At 37.9% G+C, this 18708-nt stretch overlaps 1 protein-coding gene across 1 annotated transcript in view; it reads left to right on the forward strand.

The window, feature by feature from the left end:
* The first annotated feature begins 5051 nt into the window (after positions 1–5051).
* The window catches only part of grb2b (growth factor receptor-bound protein 2b), a 32613-nt gene continuing 18956 nt past the window's right edge, over positions 5052–18708 (forward strand). The window contains exons 1-2 of the mRNA XM_022190700.2: positions 5052–5248; positions 6688–6942. Of these exons, the coding sequence (XP_022046392.1) occupies positions 6865–6942 (78 nt within the window). The 5' untranslated portion in view covers positions 5052–5248; positions 6688–6864. The remainder of the gene's footprint in view (positions 5249–6687; positions 6943–18708) is intronic.

Genomic DNA, 18708 nt, shown 5'->3' on the forward strand with positions numbered 1-18708 from the left:
TGTTCGTGTCAAATATGACCCGGCTACTATGTTTAATAGCATAAAAAACATTCTAAATGACCCTTTTCGACTTGAAATTCGATTACATTTCCTTTATTGTCCTACATCAGCTCATTAGAGTTTAATATGTTCTTCATATTTTTGTTCTGCATCTATTATTTTTATTATATTATTATTGTTGTAAGTTTTGCACCTTGTGGGTGGAAGCAATGATTCAAAAGATGTGAGAAGATTAGTATTTTGTAGTTGAGTTTTGTCGTTTTACAATTCATTGTAGTGTACAGGACACTGATGTTTCCCTTTAGAAATGCATTTCAAGCTACTTTCTGTACATTTCTGGTTCTTTCTTAGGATATACAAGTACTCTTTCTTGCTAAAGAAGTACTGTTTACACCTATACAGTAACTTTAGCGGCAATAATGGTGATAATAAACCTCTACTTTAGTAAAGAAAACAGAATGGGTGTGATGTATTAAAGCGAGTGGTGTCCTCTGATTAAGTACAGTCTTTCTGTCCTCTGAAGAGGGAAAACCCAGACATTTACAAAATGTGCGATGCATGACAGGTTGTATCTTAATGTAAAAAGATTTTTGGTTGAAACTTCAACTAAGCTACTTTAGAGGCTCAATGGAGGAGGGTTGTTTTTGACAAGAGGAGTGCAGGATCTTAATTAGCTCATTTGTTTTTTACTTGTTTGTTTTGTTAATTCAACTCAGTTCAGTTTACTTCATCTAAATTCGCTTTACAGGTGTGACTATCATGTTAAAAATATTGCCAAAACATCAAGGTTGTCTTAAGCACTAAACAAACCAAAATGAAAAACTAATTATTGAAATTCAGAATGGCACACTAACAGAAACTGACAATTAAGAATATAATAAATGTCTGTGTGTGTGACTTTTCTATAATAGGCCTTGCCAAGACTTTGTCATATTCATTGACGCTTTAATTATGTCTTACTTTTTGACGAGGCGACCTATTGTGCAGCTCAGCACTGCGTGTGCTTCTCTGAAAAGAGTGCCACTTTTTGATTTCTCCTTGAACTGTGACTTTTGGAACAAATGAGAACTTGATCAAGTGTTCAGTCTTAAATCACTGGCTCCGTTATAGCTTTTTATAGACATACGCCTGTATTCAGTTTTCACTTTAGTGGCCTTCATTTGGCAAGAATATTTCAAGACGCAAAACTGGAAAAGCATCAAATTAATAATTTGTCTTGTTTGAATTTGTTATTGAAACCTTGTGAGCTCTTTAGAATGTTTAGATTTCTGCATTTCAGCATCAACAACTAGATAGATAGTACAGATGTCTAAAGAAAAATGCTAAAAAGAAACAGCAGTTGATAAAAAACGTCCACCAAATCAATGTTAATATGCAAATGAGAATTGCTCCCCTAACCTCCCTCAACTCTGGTGCGGATTCATTTCCTCCCCCCTCTTACAAATGTATTCTATACACATATTTTTTAATGAAGATAATACAAGAATTTGCATTCTAACATTACTGAGTACTGAATTATCTGATATGTAAATACAAAACAGTTTAATGGTTTTGAGGCTCTAGAGGTATATAAACATTCTGCTGTCTCTGAAGCAAGAAGGGAAACAGGATGCAAATGTCCAAGTTAGTCATTAAACAGTCAACAGAAGATTGGTTGAAAGGGGTCTGAATGTCAGAAGACCAATCAGGACGCCACATCTGATAGCCAGACAGAAGCAGGAGCTTCTCCAGAGGGTCAGGCAGTACCGAGCCATTACTGTAGATCACTGGTGACATGTTCTGCTTTGAGATGAGTCACATTTTCTTCTGTACCTAACTGACTGCTGTGTCAGGGTGGGTTAAATGCAAGTGAAAGACTCAATGAGTATTGTGTACAGCCAAGGCTCTGCAATGGAGGCGGATCTGTACATGTATGGGGCCTTTCACTCCAATGGCTTGGCAAATCAAACCTGCTGATCTTTTGGCCCAGTGTCACTGGGGCTGTGTATTTGCTGAGACATCACCTGTTGCCATGGGCCCAGCAGACATTCAGAGAGAACTTTATATACTAAGATGATAACGTCCCAGCATACAGAGCACAAACTGTGCAGGATTTTCTTGACCGGGAGGGAATTGGGGTTTTGCACCAACTGGCATGCTTGGCTGACACCAGTCCCATCGAGGATTTGTGGGATGCTCTGGAGCGTGCAGTTGCTGGCAGAAACCCACCACCAGCTAACCTTCATGTACTTGACCAGTTTTTGCTGGAGGAATGGGCCAGCCTCCCTAATGCTATGTCACACGCATTAGTGGAGAGTATACCTCGCAGATTGGCAGCCATCTTGCAAGTAAAGGAAGGCCATACATGTTATTAACTATCTAGGTGTCGTAAGTGAACTTTTGGAATACATTTAATATTAATTTGTTATAACTTAGCATCACTTCCAAGATTCTGAAGCACTTCTGATGCAATCTGTAAAGTGTTATTTGTTTTTTATAGGTGTCATTTGGAATTGTTACAAATTTCTGATGAAATAGTAATATGGAAACATAACTGGTACTCTATTATGCAAGAAATTGGTCTGTTTTATGCAACCAGAGCGAAAGCCTTCCTCAAAATGGCTCGTAACCAACATTTTGACCAACAATGTATTTATAGGACTGACATGTGAACCTCATGAGAGCAGCGTTAATACAAGATTTGCAGAGGCACTTGAAAGTTTGTGAACCGTTTCTTAAAAAATATGTCCTAGAACATCATCCGATTTCCACCCAAGTCCTGAAAGGAGATAGAAAGAAACGTAATTAAACAAGCTAGACAAAGTATTATACTTGGTGTGATATTTTCAAGAAAAATTATCCAATTTCATAAATCTATTAGTGTTGAAAATCTGCAAAGTTCTGGCACTTAATTTGAGAGTGAAATTACAGTTAAGTGTTTTCAGTCAGTGGGATGACAGTTTGGTGTGAGGGAGCATCCTTTTTTATTTAAAGAACAGAAATTCATAAAAGTCTGATTTTTATAGCATGTTTCTGGAAATGTGTCAGGGCACAAACAAAGGCGATTTCTGAGGATCTTAGAAAAAAAAGCTGTTGATGCTGATCAGGCTCAAAACAGTTACCAAATCATCTCTTTCTTTCAAGTTATTGTTTTGGCCTTTTGGCTTTATTAGATAGGGACAGTGAACATATAGACAGGAAAGTAGGGAGAAGAATTGGGGGGAAGACATGCGGTCAAGCCCGAAATTGTTCATATCTCTAGCAAATGTTGACTTAAAGTTACTTTTAAATGTAAATAAAAGCCTAGAAATTATTTTTTCCACAGTGGTGCCTCTTGTACATTATCCTGAAGCCTGTTGGATTTTTTTATTTTATTTTTTGTGGCTGGATGAGACAAAAGTAGAGCCTTTTTTGGTTTAGATTAAGTACATTATGTTTGGAGAAAAGATAACGCATGGTGGTGGTATCATGATTTGGGCTTGTTTTGTAGCACCTGTGCAATTATGGCTCACTGTGATCGATAAAACGATGAATTGTGAATTCTAAATGACTGCAGCTACTGATCTGCTAAAGAATAGTTCAAGAAGAATAAAGTTCAAGTTTGGAATAGCCAAGTAAAAGTCCTGGCCTTAATCCAAATTAAATGCTGTGGAAGGGCCTGAATAGGAAGTTAATGTGGGGAAACCACCATCCTAGAGCTGAAGCTGTTTTGAAGGAGAAATGGACTAAAATTCCTCCACACTGATGTGCAAAGTTGATCTACAGTTACCAGACACATTGTGTTTCACTTATTGCTGCACAAAAGTGGTCACAATTGACATGAAAAGCAAACACTCACATACTTTTCTCACTCATGCATGTGTAAATGTGGATCATTTCCCTCAATAACCAAGCAATCAGGTATATTTTTTGTTTCATTTTATTTTAATTGAGTTCTCTTAATGTACTTGTATGAGTTTTGTAAAAAATATGATTATTTTGGTCACATTTTTGCATAAACAAGGTTCAGAACCGTTCAAATGCCACTGTCAATCTGGTATGAACACTCCTCTTGTGAAATTCACATATCAATGCTTTAAACATATACTTTTTTGGTAGTAACTTTTGCCACGGTTGCCAAATTTGCTTGCACACTAGCCCTTGAAGTTGCTGTTTTCATAAAGTCAGAACATTCCGCTAGATGGCAGCATGGTCAAGGGATTTCAGTTCTGGCCTGCTGTCAGAGGCCAGAATTAAAAGCAGATGTGCAAAAAATGAAAACAATGAAAGGCGACCAAGTATCTCAACAATTTACCAAATAAAACAGATGATTTATAAAATGTTGTGTTTTATCAGACACACTCAGATGGCCTACTTTCTGACGGAAATCATCGGGACAATTGAAACATATTACTGATACCTGACCTTATCATGTCCATTTTATCTCGTGTTTCACCTATCGTAATTTCACCCTGGTTGAATTCTTTATAGCTGGCATGGACTAATCTCATTTCAACTTCAAAATACCAATATGAACATGCACAATCGTCAGATTGCAAGAAGTATAAAGTGAAGTAAGGCAGATCAACTCCAACACATCATGCACCCTTTTTAAAATATTACTTTAAGGAGACAGAATTTGTGCAGACTCCATGTGAGCACAGAAAAATGAGTGAGAAGCAGAAGAGAACCACTGAAAAAGAAGATTTTGTTTCCCAGAGACGTGGATACCAGGCTCAAACCATCACAAATGATTTGTTTACTATTTCAAATCAGCACTGTAACGCTCAAAGCTAAGTCTGAATGACATCTAAAAAAGAGCTGGTTTGGTTTTGAGTGTTTATGTGCTTTTTTAATCTTTCATGCAGACACATCCACTGACAAAAATTATACCAATCACTGTCGATGTTTTTAATTACTTCAAAATAGAGCAATTCAAGTTATCCGCTGAAAAATTCTGTGTTTTTTCACCGCAGTGTCATTTCCCCCTGCATATCATTGAGTTATTAGTAGCTTGTATAATGCTGACAGACGTGGGTGACAGTAATGTGGAGGGTTTGGCACACAGACTGACAGGGAGGAGCTCCAGTCACAGCAGCAGGCTGATCCTCGGAGCTCCGTGGAAGGAAGCGGAATTAAACGTATGCTAGCAGCTAGTTTTCGGCTCTTGGGTCGGGGTGGAAGCAACACCACACATACATCGCTGGTTGGCTCTGTAGAGGAAGCAGTGAGCGGATAATTGCAGTTTTGTTTGTTGCGGTGACAGCATCGAAACGGAATATCTCGAGTGGTGAGTTTGTTTTACGCTTTGTCTGAACATAGAAGTTAGGTGCTGTTTCATTTCGCGACGCAGGCTAGCCAAGTTCACAACGTTAGCTGGGCTAACTGTTAGCAACAACAGCTTGCGCTATGAAAAAAAGGTGTTTTCTTCCCTTTCACATTTGCTAATGTGAATCTAGCAAGTAGGCCTCGGGCGTTTAAGAACACCTCCCGTTTATTTAAACCCGAGCTCGGGCTTTTGGTAATGTCGTCGTTAATTTGTCTGTTGTTTTAATTTAACGTGGTTAAGTTTGATAACCGCACTGCATCGCAGTTATTGTTATCCGACCGTTAGCCGGCATGCTAACTGTAGCGTTCTAGAACAGTGGGCGCAGTCTGTTTGCTGGAACGGAATCGATCCACTCAAAGTCTAGAAAAAACAATAAAAAACATGCTGTGGTGCTCGAAGGGGCAGGTTTGTGATGTTTATACGTGACATTTTAACAGTTAACAACCACGAGAAGGATGTGATTATTTAACGGTAACTACAGTCTGTCTCTGCTTGAACTCTAGCTTCCCTTTTTATGACTTCGCCTTTGATAGCACCTCTGTAAGCGATGGTTTTTTCGTCTTCAATAAAGGTCTGCTGGTCACGGGTTGAGTTATTTCGAGTAAACAACACGTATAGTAGCATGTCAGGACTTATTGTGTCGTTTATACCAGATCCCTTACCTCGCAAAAAATGTGCCCTGCATTTTTGTGTTCCAAGCTAACTGACGAACTGACTGTTCATCCGTTAGAGATGTTTTTGAATTATAAACCCTGTGAAATCGTGAACTCTGCATTGGCAGGTTTGCCACACTTCTCTTCTGTTGTCTTCTGGCTGGCTGTCAGAGTTAATGGCCTTAGCAGAGGCAGAGTTGTATTAGTGTGAGCCCATCAGAGCTGTACCATAGTATGCTAGCAAACAACTTAATTGGATAACAAAGCTTTATCTATTTAACCCAGCAACTGTAGGTTTAGCCAGTGTATCACTGTCAGCTTTGGGTAAATAACTACTGACTTATCTTAATTGGACCAGGTGTTTGGCTGATAAGAAGTTCTGTAGGACTAGTCACGGATCGTTGTGCACTTTGTATCAGGATTCTCTGATGACTGTTTTCCAGTGTAGAGACAGCAAATTATGAAAAAAATACGTTTTTACAGAGTTTTTTGCTGTTGGAAATAACAATTAAAAATATTTTGTTTATATTTTAGATATCCAAAGCAACATGTGTGTTTAGATTGTTGAACAATTTAATTATGTCACATGTAAACAATTATAGAAAAAATATGTTTGTGCATTGTACACTATTCAGACACAAATAATGATTTGCGCTTGAGTGGTTGATGAATTTGAAGTGGCTAGAAGATGTTCAGTTGCTGTGCAGCTAACAGTACGGCTGAGCATCATGTGGTTCCTTGTTTCAGGTGCCTTCCTGTGACCTTTATGTGAGGTCTAAGCCCTACAGAAACGGGTCATTGACGGGAGGAGAGACTCGGAGAGAAGCGATTGACCGCAGAAGCCTGGATAAGTGTTTTTATTTTTTTTAATCAGTCGCTGAAACACGACTTCAGAAAAGCAGCGTCCAGCACGCCAAAAGGACCATGGAGGCCATTGCCAAATACGATTTCAAAGCTACTGCTGATGACGAGCTTAGTTTCAAGCGTGGAGAAATCCTCAAGGTAAGTGACAACTGTTTGAATATTTGATGTTAAGACTTGTCTTACTCGAGATTGGGAAACTTTGGGAAATATTTTCTTACTTTGGCTTTGTTTTCTGCATTATCAGCACTGTGCTTAAGAAAAAAGTACTATTAAAGGTAAATACAAATTTTCAGATGAGGAAAAAAGAAAATTTAATACTTTAGTTTTCATTCAGATTTAATATTGTCGTATGATAGCCAGAGGCACCTCTCAGCCAATGTTTACAAGAGAAAAATGTGAATCAGTTTGGGCTATAGCATGAAATCCAATACAGTGCTGTGTTATGTGATGATACACATAACACTGTTGCCTATTGTAGGGCAGTGAAGTATTCTAAACAGACAGTGTTACTCTGCAAAGGCACAATGATTTAAGAGGCAAAAGCTGCAAGGTCTTCCATTATGAACTATTTAAAGAGCTCTCTCTCTGAAATCCCAGGCTTGTCCTATCCTCAGGCATGAGAAGCTTGTTCAAAGCTTTCTGCTTTCTTGTTGGCTGAAAAGTGTTGGTCATTCCCTGACCTTGATGAGATGGCCAAGATTTGAGAAAGCACTTACGGAAATTTTTCCACACAATGATTTTCTTGGATTTAAATGCAGCTATTTTATTCTACCCTGATTAAATTTATAGTTCTAAAGTGCGGGTTGAAAAGATGACAGTGCAGAAAATAAATTATAACAATATTTACAGAATTTCAAAGGCAATGTTTCTAACTGGATGCTTTGTCCAAAATACCCACTGGATAATGTGTGACTTTAAGAATTCCTTTTTCTCCCTGCTGGTTTTTAGGTTAGTCATTATTGTACTAAACAGGACTGCTTTAAGTTAAAGTCATTCTCAGAAACAATACTTGAACTTTTGGTTGATTACAGATCAAATTACCCCCTCATGTCCAGGCTATGTTGGTAAAGCACCACTCAGCTTTTTGTATTTTCAGTGTTAACCTGTCATGCTGTTTTGATCAAAACAGTAAATTGCTTTGCAGGAAACCTCTGCTTTGCCTTGTCATACAGGTATATGGAAAACTGTTGTGAGGACACTGACTTTGTAGTCACCAATATTGTTTTTATTTTTAAGCTTTTTTTTAAATGCAGTCAGCTGTTGTGGATGAGATGACTGTTCTGTCAGGAATGACTGCTGTTTTCTCAGAAAAAGAGATTTGAGCAGAGCGGTTTGAAAAGACTTCTTATCTCAGCAGGGGGGCCTGGAGGACGAGAGAGCAAGAGAGAGAGAGAAAGTCAGCTTAGGAAACGCTGAGCTAAATACTGAGCTAAATAGGGGTTCTTTACATTTGCATATGATAATAAAAAGTACTGTACTTTACCTCTAATTTCAACAGCCAGCTGCGTTGTTGAAAAATCTCTCGTCTTTCCCCAGATGGCAGAGTTCCATCCAAGAAGTTAATAGGAAATACCACGGATTTCTTTTTTCTTTAATTCACGCCATTCAAGATAGGATGTACCGAATGGTGGCTAAGCTAATATTGTTCTGTGAAAGATGTATTTTAATGTCTGATGTTCTGCTCATTTTTCCAAAGAAAGTTGTGTACAGTCCTCTGCATTACACTCGGGTTTGTAATTTGTTTCCTTGCTAAATGTTTTCAGCTCCGTCTTACAGAGATTTGCACGAGGAAGATGTTACATTAATGACTAACATAAAATAATCATTGCATGTGTAATGTGTAACCGTGTAGAGTTAGAAAACATCTGACTTTAGTGCCCACCAGCTCTGCCGCACACAGTGGCTCAAAAATCAAAAGAAAATATCCATATGTCCTGGTGATACTTGTGTATAAGAGTCAAATGGCGACTGGGCAACGTACTGTAAGCGCACAACATTAAAAGCAACAAAAAAATGAACGCATTACAGTTTATGTCCGTACAGAGAATGGATCTAAAAAGGGGAAGGAAAGCAGCACGAATGTTGCCTCTAGCAGTGGCCACATTTCATCTGAATCATTTGTTGGCTACTTTGCCCATAGGACCAGTTTTTGAGATGGAATAAATTGGCATAATTTTTGTCAGATGCTGCCCCCCTGTCTATTTCTTTCATCTTTTTTATCTTGTTTCCCTCTTTTGTTCCTCTCCTTGGTACTCGTACATCAGTTTCAAGTCTGAATGTTTCTAACCCCAGGTAACTAATGAAAAACTGTAAGGAACATGCGCTTGTCATTTATTGAAACATATGATGTGCATAGGGACCTACACTACACCTTATTTATTAACATGTTTGGCTTGTTCAGCTTTATTTAGTCAGAAACTTTTAATGAGAACAAGAATTCTTTAGGGAGAGAAAACACTTGTATAGCTATATATATCTATAGTGATCAATCTAGAGAGATAGAGAATTTCTACACTCTTGATAGATGGATTATATAACCTTCAATGCCACTCAGAGGAATACATGCCCCTAACTTTTTCTAACTTAAATGGTGTTCCAGCTCATTCCTGTAAAAAAGTGGCTAGTATTGGAAGCCAGTCTGTATGAGGAGCTTTCACCGCTCTCTTTTTACTCGTGGGTGTGGTAGTTATCCTGTGTGATTAATCAAATAGCACTGTGTACAGTATATTAGTATATATTCAAAATGTAACGTATAGGGTACAGTGGAATGCATAATGTTTTCTCTGTTTTCAAATGAGGAACAAGATATTTTTTTTCTCTTTGGATATAAGCACCTACTTTGAAATTTGCATTTGGAGTAAGCTGTTGAACAGCTTGTAGCACGAGCTGTTGTCTAGCCATATTCCAAACCCAGAGTATTTATAATGCTGTTCTGTATTGATTTGATCTCCATTAAGTCCATTGATATGAGTGGAAGCATCAAGTGGCATACATTTGTGAAATACACCCATTTAGGCTTTTTGGAGTTTAAAAAAGGCCATAAAATAAATAGTTTGTATGAGGCTGCCATTGAAAGTAATTTTGGTAATCTGCCAGCAATTCATTTTGATTAGTACATTGAACAATTTGTCTCATATCCCTGGGTTTTTTTGTAGTGTGTCACAAAATTGTACATTTGCAGCAACTTTTCTATCAATAGAAACAATAAAAAAGAGAGGTACATGATGATTTATGCTCATTTTTTGTGCTTATTGTCAAGTTTAGAGCCGTTGTGGCACAAAAGTATTGAAAATCAGCTTGTGCAGTGGAAGGCTACCAAAAAAACCCCACTGAAATACACTAAAAAGTACAGCATTAGTTTGCCGGGCATTAGCTGTGTGTGCTCTTTACCTTTTTTTTTTTCTGCCAATTTTTTACATTAGCTAATTACCTTAAGCAATAAGCACTTTCTCCATCTCACTTTACTCTTTGCACTCAGCTTTAGATACTTCGGTTACTTAATAGCTATTTAAACATCAATAATACTAAATTCCTCTCTCAGGTGACTCCATTACTGTTTGTAAAAGAACATAATCAAAAGAAGCGTTGTGATTATAAATCACTCAAGTCAAGGTTGTGTAGAATTGATCCTATTTGCATTAGATGTCCTTGTTGCCTTGCTCGATGCTATACCGAATTGCTTGCAGCGTTACATATAAAAAACCTTATTTTGGTGGACGATGTTCGTTGTGGCTCCTTTGCTCCCATTGCCAGTGCTATCTATCCGCTGATACTAATACTAAATAGCTCTGCTCTCAGGACAAAGACTCCCTCTCATGAGAGAGCAACCCTGTGTTAAGGCTTGCCTTGTATGTAGAATCCTTAACTTCTCACCATTTTAAGTATCACTCAGAGATAGTGGCTGCGTTGATAGCTCTAGCACTGATATAGGCACACAATATCTGTGAGGTGTTTCAGATTTGTACTTCGGATAGCTAGTTTTGCTTTGATTCACAGTCTCACTACCTGTTGCCACACACTACAGTAGGGTAATTTTATTAATGTGTACAACGTGTTAATGATAATGTGGTGTAGATGCATAGGCTACAGACTCACTGCATGCTGTTGCTGTACAGTTTTAAAGTACAATTTACGTGGTGCGTCTTATTCTTCTCTTGGCTAAGGTAACCACTCGTGACTCTAGATGTTTATGGTGACGATACTTATCTTGTGGTTTGTCGGCTTTAGGTGTAGCGTGCTTGGTGTAAAACTCAGTAGTACATTACTGAGCTGTCCACTTTACTGAATGTTAGCAGTAGTTTTCCAGTACATAATTTTTTGAAAAACATCCCAAATACAGTCTGTAGCTGAATGTAACAAAACTTTGATCCAAGTACCTTTGAATCCGGAGTTGGAATTTGTTGCCTTATAATTTGCATTTGATACACACAGCTAATATGGATTGGTACTGTAGACATTTAGTTGACTGTACTTTTGCTGTTTGTATGTTTTTTTGGCGTCAGCGGTACAGTTTCTCACAAATATTACACAGACCCAGCTCTGGCTTAATGCCACAGTTTTTGTCCTTGCTTCATTTGCTTTTAGAAAAGGCCTTTTATGTAAGACTCTGTCTGCCACTGTGGGGATGAAGAGGTTGTTTGGAGACATGAAATCCTTCATCGACATATTCAATCATAATGAAACCTGCATGTGCTAATTTTTTATCATTTGGCTTAATTTTAGATTTACAGCATTATGTATGTGAATACATTAAAATTATGCTCAAAGTATCATGGGAATTTCTCTTGTAGCCAAAATTTTCATTAATAAGTTGTGATAATTGATGCTGAGTCCTTAAGGAAATTATTGTGAGCCACCTAAAAGTCAATTTGGTTTTATTTTGGAGAGATTCTTTGATTTTTATTGGCTATAATCAATCCGTTATTATTTACTACACGTTAGCTGACACTTTGTGTAGCTTTCATTCATAATATTACTTTGTTACAGTCTTAGGCATTCATCAGACGAAAGGCAACCCATATTCTCCAGCGCTACAAAGATATTTAGTTATCAGATTCCACAACTGTCAGCCGGATAGCAACTTCTGTGTGACTATGAGTCACAGCTGGTTGACCATACTATACCCACCACTAATTTGCAGCCTTGAGTCATAAACCAATATGTAGTTGTCACATTTACTAGTTATTGAGTAGCGAAGCAGAGTGACTTTACTCAGGCTCTTACTCCTCAATTTTCACAGTTTACCTGTAAAAGTAAACAAAAATAACAAAAAGCAATGTCATTTTATGTAGGGGCCACTGATGTTAAAGAAAATATATCTAATAAGCTAAATATACAATTATGTGTGTGCATTTTGCTCTACATTTTGCATTAGCTCTTTATCAGTAAATGACACCGTGTTGTTGCAGTAACTTTCCTGTTTGTCTTTACAGACAGCTTCAAGTTGTTTAATTTTTAAACTTCTCTCTTAGTCTTAATGTATGAACAGATTTATTGATTAATCTTAAATTTGGACCACAGTGTGAAGAGCATTTGGCAGCACTGAAGCATAGCCTTATATGTAAAGTATTTTATAGTACAATGTGTGGGCCCATGACCAATTTGCATAGTGCAGACAAGTTAGTTTCACAGTGTGATTTCCTATCATGCATACAGAAAAAAGGGGAAGATGGTGAATAAATGCACTGTCTCCAAGTCTGTCTACTGTAACTTCAGTCTTTTTGTCCCCTTTTAAACTTTGAGCTTGGTTTCAGTTACAAAAGTTAACAGAAGTTAACATTAGTTCACGTTAGTTTCGCATGTTGTACTATTTATTGCATTTTCATGTTAAGATAATTTAAAAAATTGTTTCTGAAATAGCTGCCTCATTAGTATTATTTACCTCCTTTTATGTGTCAGAAAGAAGATCTAGAGGCAAAGCAGCAGGCATGTGGAGGCCACAGTCAAGTCTGGCCATTGCCCTGAGCGCTGTGCACTTGTTCTCATTTCCTCCTTAAATAAATAAAGATTACCAGCCCTTCTAGCTGGCAGAATTATCTCCCATTAATAGATCTTTGAACCCTGCCCATATAGCATGATCTAAGATCCGCCTTCCGACTGTGCAACTTCTGCAAACTGCTGTCTGCAGAGTGGAAGCTTTTTTTATTTAAGAAGACTATTCAGCATATACTACTCTGTCAATATTATGTTGCAGCCATTAATAAAATAATATGCCATAAAATTCAAATTTAAAGTCGCCCCAGGAATTGAATGAGAGCTTGCCAGTAGATAACGAACACAGCCAGCAGTCTAGGATTGTCAGGACACTCGGTGCTCATTAAGGCAGCCAATTGTTTGCTAATAAAAGAAGAGATACAGTCTGTTGGTATGCTGAGAAACTAAGTATTACTTCACAGAGAAGCACCAAAAGAACAGAATGAATACTGCACCAGATATCAAGCTGTTGTTTAATGTAAAAGGTTTGACTGTCTGCACCAGATTTTGACATATTTGATTTAGCAGTTCAGTTTGAGTTAGCTAAATCAAGGAATTCTAAAAAAATTAAATCATCAATTTGAGCCTTTCTCCACCTAAAATGCCAATATTTTATGGCCTCTATATTACAAGATTTACAACTGACAGGTTTTGTGGAAAGTGACTGTAAATATGAGATATTCAAAAATAAAGTTTTCCTTAGGAAGAACACCAGTCATTCATCCTGCTGCCTCAATCGTTTTTTGAGCAAGGAGTGAATGCTCAGTTTAGTCTGTGGTACAGTTGTCTAGTCTGTCCCAACAGTAGTGTGTCCTTGTATCTGAATGCGCTTATGTTAATGCTACAGCTTAGCTGTTTCACATCCTGTTTGATGTGTCTTCCAACCCCCAGCAACTTCCTGTGTCTCCACAGCAAACTCCAGCAAACTCTACAGTCTACATCTAGCATACAGCAGCACTGCATGTACACTGAGAAGCATAAGCCTTATCATTTCAAACACAGACAACTAGAATTTAGTGACCACATTACTTGGAATAGAATTGCAGTAAAATTATTTAAATTCTCCTCCTTTATAGTAGCACTGTTACCAACATTATTGACACAGATGGATATTTTAAGCGGTAGTTCAGCACTTTTTTATGAGACCCCACACCCATCCCACGATTAATGATACACTTGTCATTTATTAGTGCTTAGGATACTGTTTTCCCCTCTCTGTCCACTTGACTGCTGAGGAGAGAAAGAATTCTATCTACCTTGTAATGCCTCAATGTCTTGATTGTTCAAAATTAACTTAAAAGACTCAATGACCGTTGTTAGAATCTGAGCTCCAAGTCCAGATTCAAATTCTTCCCTTCCAAGCACATTTAAATCAAGTTAGCAGCAGTTTTCTGTGGATTTCTTGGCTCTTTATGGAGCAGAAGTGACTATGTGGAGCTTTAGGGTCAATAAATCCCTGCTATGTTGCTCATTGTGCAGTTTTCGATACAGATGAGTATACTTACATTGCCAAGGGCCCTGTGTGATCTTACTGGAGTCTGAGAGACTGTGCGTTGTTCACATTTGCATAGTAGCAGACAATTTTCTCATTAAATCCTGAACCTCTGGAGAGAAAGCTTAGATAAGTAAATTTCTCTGACTTTGTGTTTCTTGCTTCTGTTTTTTGTCTGCTTTAAACTATGATATATTAATATAAGAAAAATGTGTGTTTTGCTTTGATGCATATATGGCATTGTAAGTAAATTTTTTCAACACAACAAACCTATTTTGCTTGGGATTGAATTGGTCAATACTTATGTTTCTCATTATGCATGACCATGATCCAGACTGTTATTGAAACAGAGGTATTCATGGATCCCCAATTTGTGCCAAGCCCCCAAAAACAACCCACTAATGTAATACTCGGAACTGAAAACAGATCCATCTATTATTTGAGAACTGGGCCCTGGACCCAACCAGGAGATAGACCGATTTGTACAAATTTCACTGTTGATTTCTATTAAGTTTGCATCAATTAACAGGTTGTCAAAGCAAAACTTTGTGTCTTACCTTATGTAATGTTAGTAGCCCTGGTATAAATCATCATCCCTGTCGAGAAAGTTCGTAAAATACATGCAGATTCCTGTGACTCCACTGTTGCTAGTTGAAACAGCATGGCTAATCCACACACTATTCCCCTTGCAGTCACAGTGATGGATGGCAAGCAAAACTAGTTTAGAAACAGCTTTGAAAAAAGATAACTCTGACTGTTTGCCCCTTTTAGGCTACAATAACGACTGCTTATTCATTGCTGCGACTGCTAAGATTAGCATTGCTTACGTAAGTATTAGCATCACAGTCTGTTTTTTCTGATCCATATAATTTTAAACAGACCCAGAAAAGAACAGTAATAGAACAGGGCCAGACCCAGACCCATAAATACTGCTGTAACTTTAGCGTCTCAGTTATGAAATACCCTTGCAGCACACTGGTGTGTGTGTTGCTTTTGTTGTTTTTACAAACCCTACTTGTAAATAGATTTTTAGTAGGTCTTTAGCGACTAAGTAGTATCCCCCCAAAAGATGAGAACTGGAGGGGCAGATATGTTGTCAACTTAAAAATGGCAGGAATAACCACCTGTTGTGACACCAACACCAGCAGGCTTATGCTCACCGTAGAAGGAGATGTGAAAATTGCAAATTTTACCTTAGCGTAGGGATGGTGCAAAGTTTGCATGAACCTTTTCCTGCCTTGCTCCCTTCATTGTTGCACTGTTTCTTGTGTCTGTGTATTTGAGGCAACTGCTCAAAGTCAACACATGATAGCAGGTCTAGGCAGCAGACATTTGTCACGGAAAATACCTATTTTAGCCTGGTAGCCGCTCAACTGGACAATGTTTCATATGTCAGCACTCAAGCCTGTTGCTAACTCTTAGAGTTGTCTCTTTCTCCCTCAGTTTCTATGAACTGCTTGCTCATAACTAGTTAGAACAATGAATTGTCTGTGCTAAAGAACATCTGTCGAGGATAGAATAGCACCAGTACAGGTGGTATTCAGGTACTTGATGAAGCAACTGAGAATATTTTGTTGGAAATCGGCTTCTCACCCATTATCCAACCCATTCACTACTCAATACCCAAATACAAACCAGATTGTAAACTCTGTTATGAGCAATACATCCATACTAGTTACTCATTATCATTTTTTTGTCATCATTGACAAGTATTACATGACTGTGATGTTTATGAAATTCAGTGAATTGCATTCTGTCATTGGTAGCAGAAATACGAAATTTTAAGGGCGCCATACAGTGCATACATTTCTTAATAATGGTCTCAAAGAACTTCGTAGTTTACAGTTCACTGCTGATTCAAACCTTTGCAGAGTTGGAGATAGGACAAGTTTAGTAACCCATTTGAAAATCAGATATTTGCTGATGACGAATGACTGGTGGGGTTCAGGTTGTTTACATATCAGGAACCAAATTGGGCAGTAATGGGCTTTTAGTCTTTTAGCTTTTTGTCCCAAATTAAAACCTTGCTTTTGACTAGCAACTCAAAGTTGCACATAGATACGGATACAGCAGTTCTGATAGAGCTTCTTAGTGTTTTATTAAGGTGCTTCCTCGAAACACTGTCTTAATCACTAAAAAATGACTTGTTTACCCATGCCCTAAGGATGCAGGCACCGTGGACACCCCATAATTCAATAGTCCAGCACACGCAAGCTGTGTGGTTCATTAAATTAGACATCTAAAGCAAGAATTAGGACGACTCGGCTCCGTTGATTATCACCCTTGCGCATACATGTCCCAGCTTACGTCAGTATCTCCATGTCATTTCTGCGTGTCCGTCAAACATGGTGAAAAAGACACTCAAGACACACATCAAATAGTCATAATAGTGAATGTTACTGATAGTTTCTTGTTAACATTTACTGTACGTCTTCAACATTCTTCCTGGCATCTTACAAGTAATAAAAAGAGGAGGTTAGAAAGAGCATTTCTGTGGTACTGCAGATACAGGTTACGTGTTTCATTTAATGGGGACCAAAAAATCTGTGTAATGTGGTGATGAAAAGACAACTTTCTCTTTTAGCTGACTGATGGAATCACACAAAAAGTCATTTAGCTAGCCATCTAACGGAGATGGAAGACTCTGCAGAATGCAACATTGCTTGCCTGCTTTGAAAACGAAATGCCCCATTTTATGTTATTTGCCCTTGAGGAGTTTTCCTAAGCTGATCACAAGGAGTGTGATTCTTCAAAGTGGTTCTCTGTCTCCTTCATTATCTTTCTGTGTCTATCTGTTTGTCCCACTCTCTTTCTCGCTCTTTTTCTGCTCGCGCCGCTTTCTCTTGCTTTTGCCGTTTGGCTCGCTTGATCTCTCTTCCGTCATTGTGCCTTGTTTTTTGCTCTCCTCTCGCTCCTGCTGCCTTTTTCTCACTCGTCATCCCCTCTGAGTGTTGAGTCAGAGAGCTGTAATTAGGTCTCACTCCTTCTCATCTCCGCATCACTCCCTGCTGATGTGCCATAAAGACACTGACAGCTGTATTTAAGCCAAAAGTTACAATTCTTTCTTTCTCTTTTATCCCGGCTTTAAATTCCAAGCTGCACAGCACATGAGTGAAAATAGTCCAAAAATAGGTCGACACTGTTCAGCTAATATTTAATACATTTATAAATAGACAATTGATGTGACCACAGTGACCTGCATTACATGACATAACGGGATCAGTGTCTTTTGGGTTACAAACTGACTTAACATTGTGTTTTTGAGTGGTTAAGTTCACCTTTTGCGTCAGACAGCAACAATTCTAATCTTAATGCTTTATAAGAGGAACGGTTGTTCTTGAACACACACAGTTGCCTAAGCTGTCACATCTGTTTACTGCACAACAGATTTTGACGCTTTTTAAAGCGTGATCCATTAGAGAATATTGCTGAAATAAACTGCACTCAGAATTCAGGCTCTGATAAATAACATCATGAATTAGAAGAGGATCCTGCCCCCAGCTGCCTGATTCAAATTGATTTTATTGATTTTGATAAAAGAAAGGGGCATTACAGTGGGAGTAAGGCCAAAATTATTCTTCCATATCAATTATCACACTTTAAACTCTTAAGTAACGCTAGAGTAACTCTCCTAAATAAGAGTTACTCTAGCTTGTCTGGTAGGTTAACTATTTTTCAGACATTATGACTTTTTAGTCATCAAAAGATGGCCTTTCATCAAATACAATATAGCTATTTGATTCCCTGTTGCCTTTTATATCAAAAATGTGTGTTTGTGGGATACATTAGCTGGATAATGCTTTGTCAATTTTTTTTATTTTTCAATTGGCTTTCATACAACATTTAACTTTCTCTGTTTCCTTTCCTTGTAAGTAACACTACTTTATATGCTGTGGTTGTTCTGATTAGTGCAATTCATGTAAAGCTGATACTCATCTTTCACTGCTTGTAAGCATATATTCCAAGAACTCGCAACTTGTCTAGACCAGGGGTCGGCAACCTTTAACACTCAAAGAGCCATTTCGACCCGTTTCCCACAGAAAAGAAAACACCGGGAGCCGCAAAATCCTTTTGGCGTTTAAAATGAAGACAACACTGCATATATCGCTTTTTTTTTTTTTTTTTTTTTTTTACCTCTATGCCCTTGTTAATCAGTCGTGATTAATTAATTACAAAGCCTCTAATTGGATAGATTCATTTTTTAATTGTGTCCTTCCACTAATATTTATCTTACTTGGTTAATGTCATTTTTGCTCCTGGACCTCATATGTTACATAATGTTATCTGGAAATCAATATTTTGCGAATGTCTATTTAACTTGTAAAATCTATTTATTTTAAGCTAATAACTTTTCTCCGGTAAGTCGCTGCCCTATTTTCCAAGACGACACTCCTCTGACTCTCTGACCTGCTGCCTGGATGTGACATCGAGCAGTGTTT

This window comes from Acanthochromis polyacanthus, chromosome 21 (genome assembly GCF_021347895.1).
Source record: "Acanthochromis polyacanthus isolate Apoly-LR-REF ecotype Palm Island chromosome 21, KAUST_Apoly_ChrSc, whole genome shotgun sequence".
NCBI lineage: Eukaryota > Metazoa > Chordata > Actinopteri > Pomacentridae > Acanthochromis > Acanthochromis polyacanthus.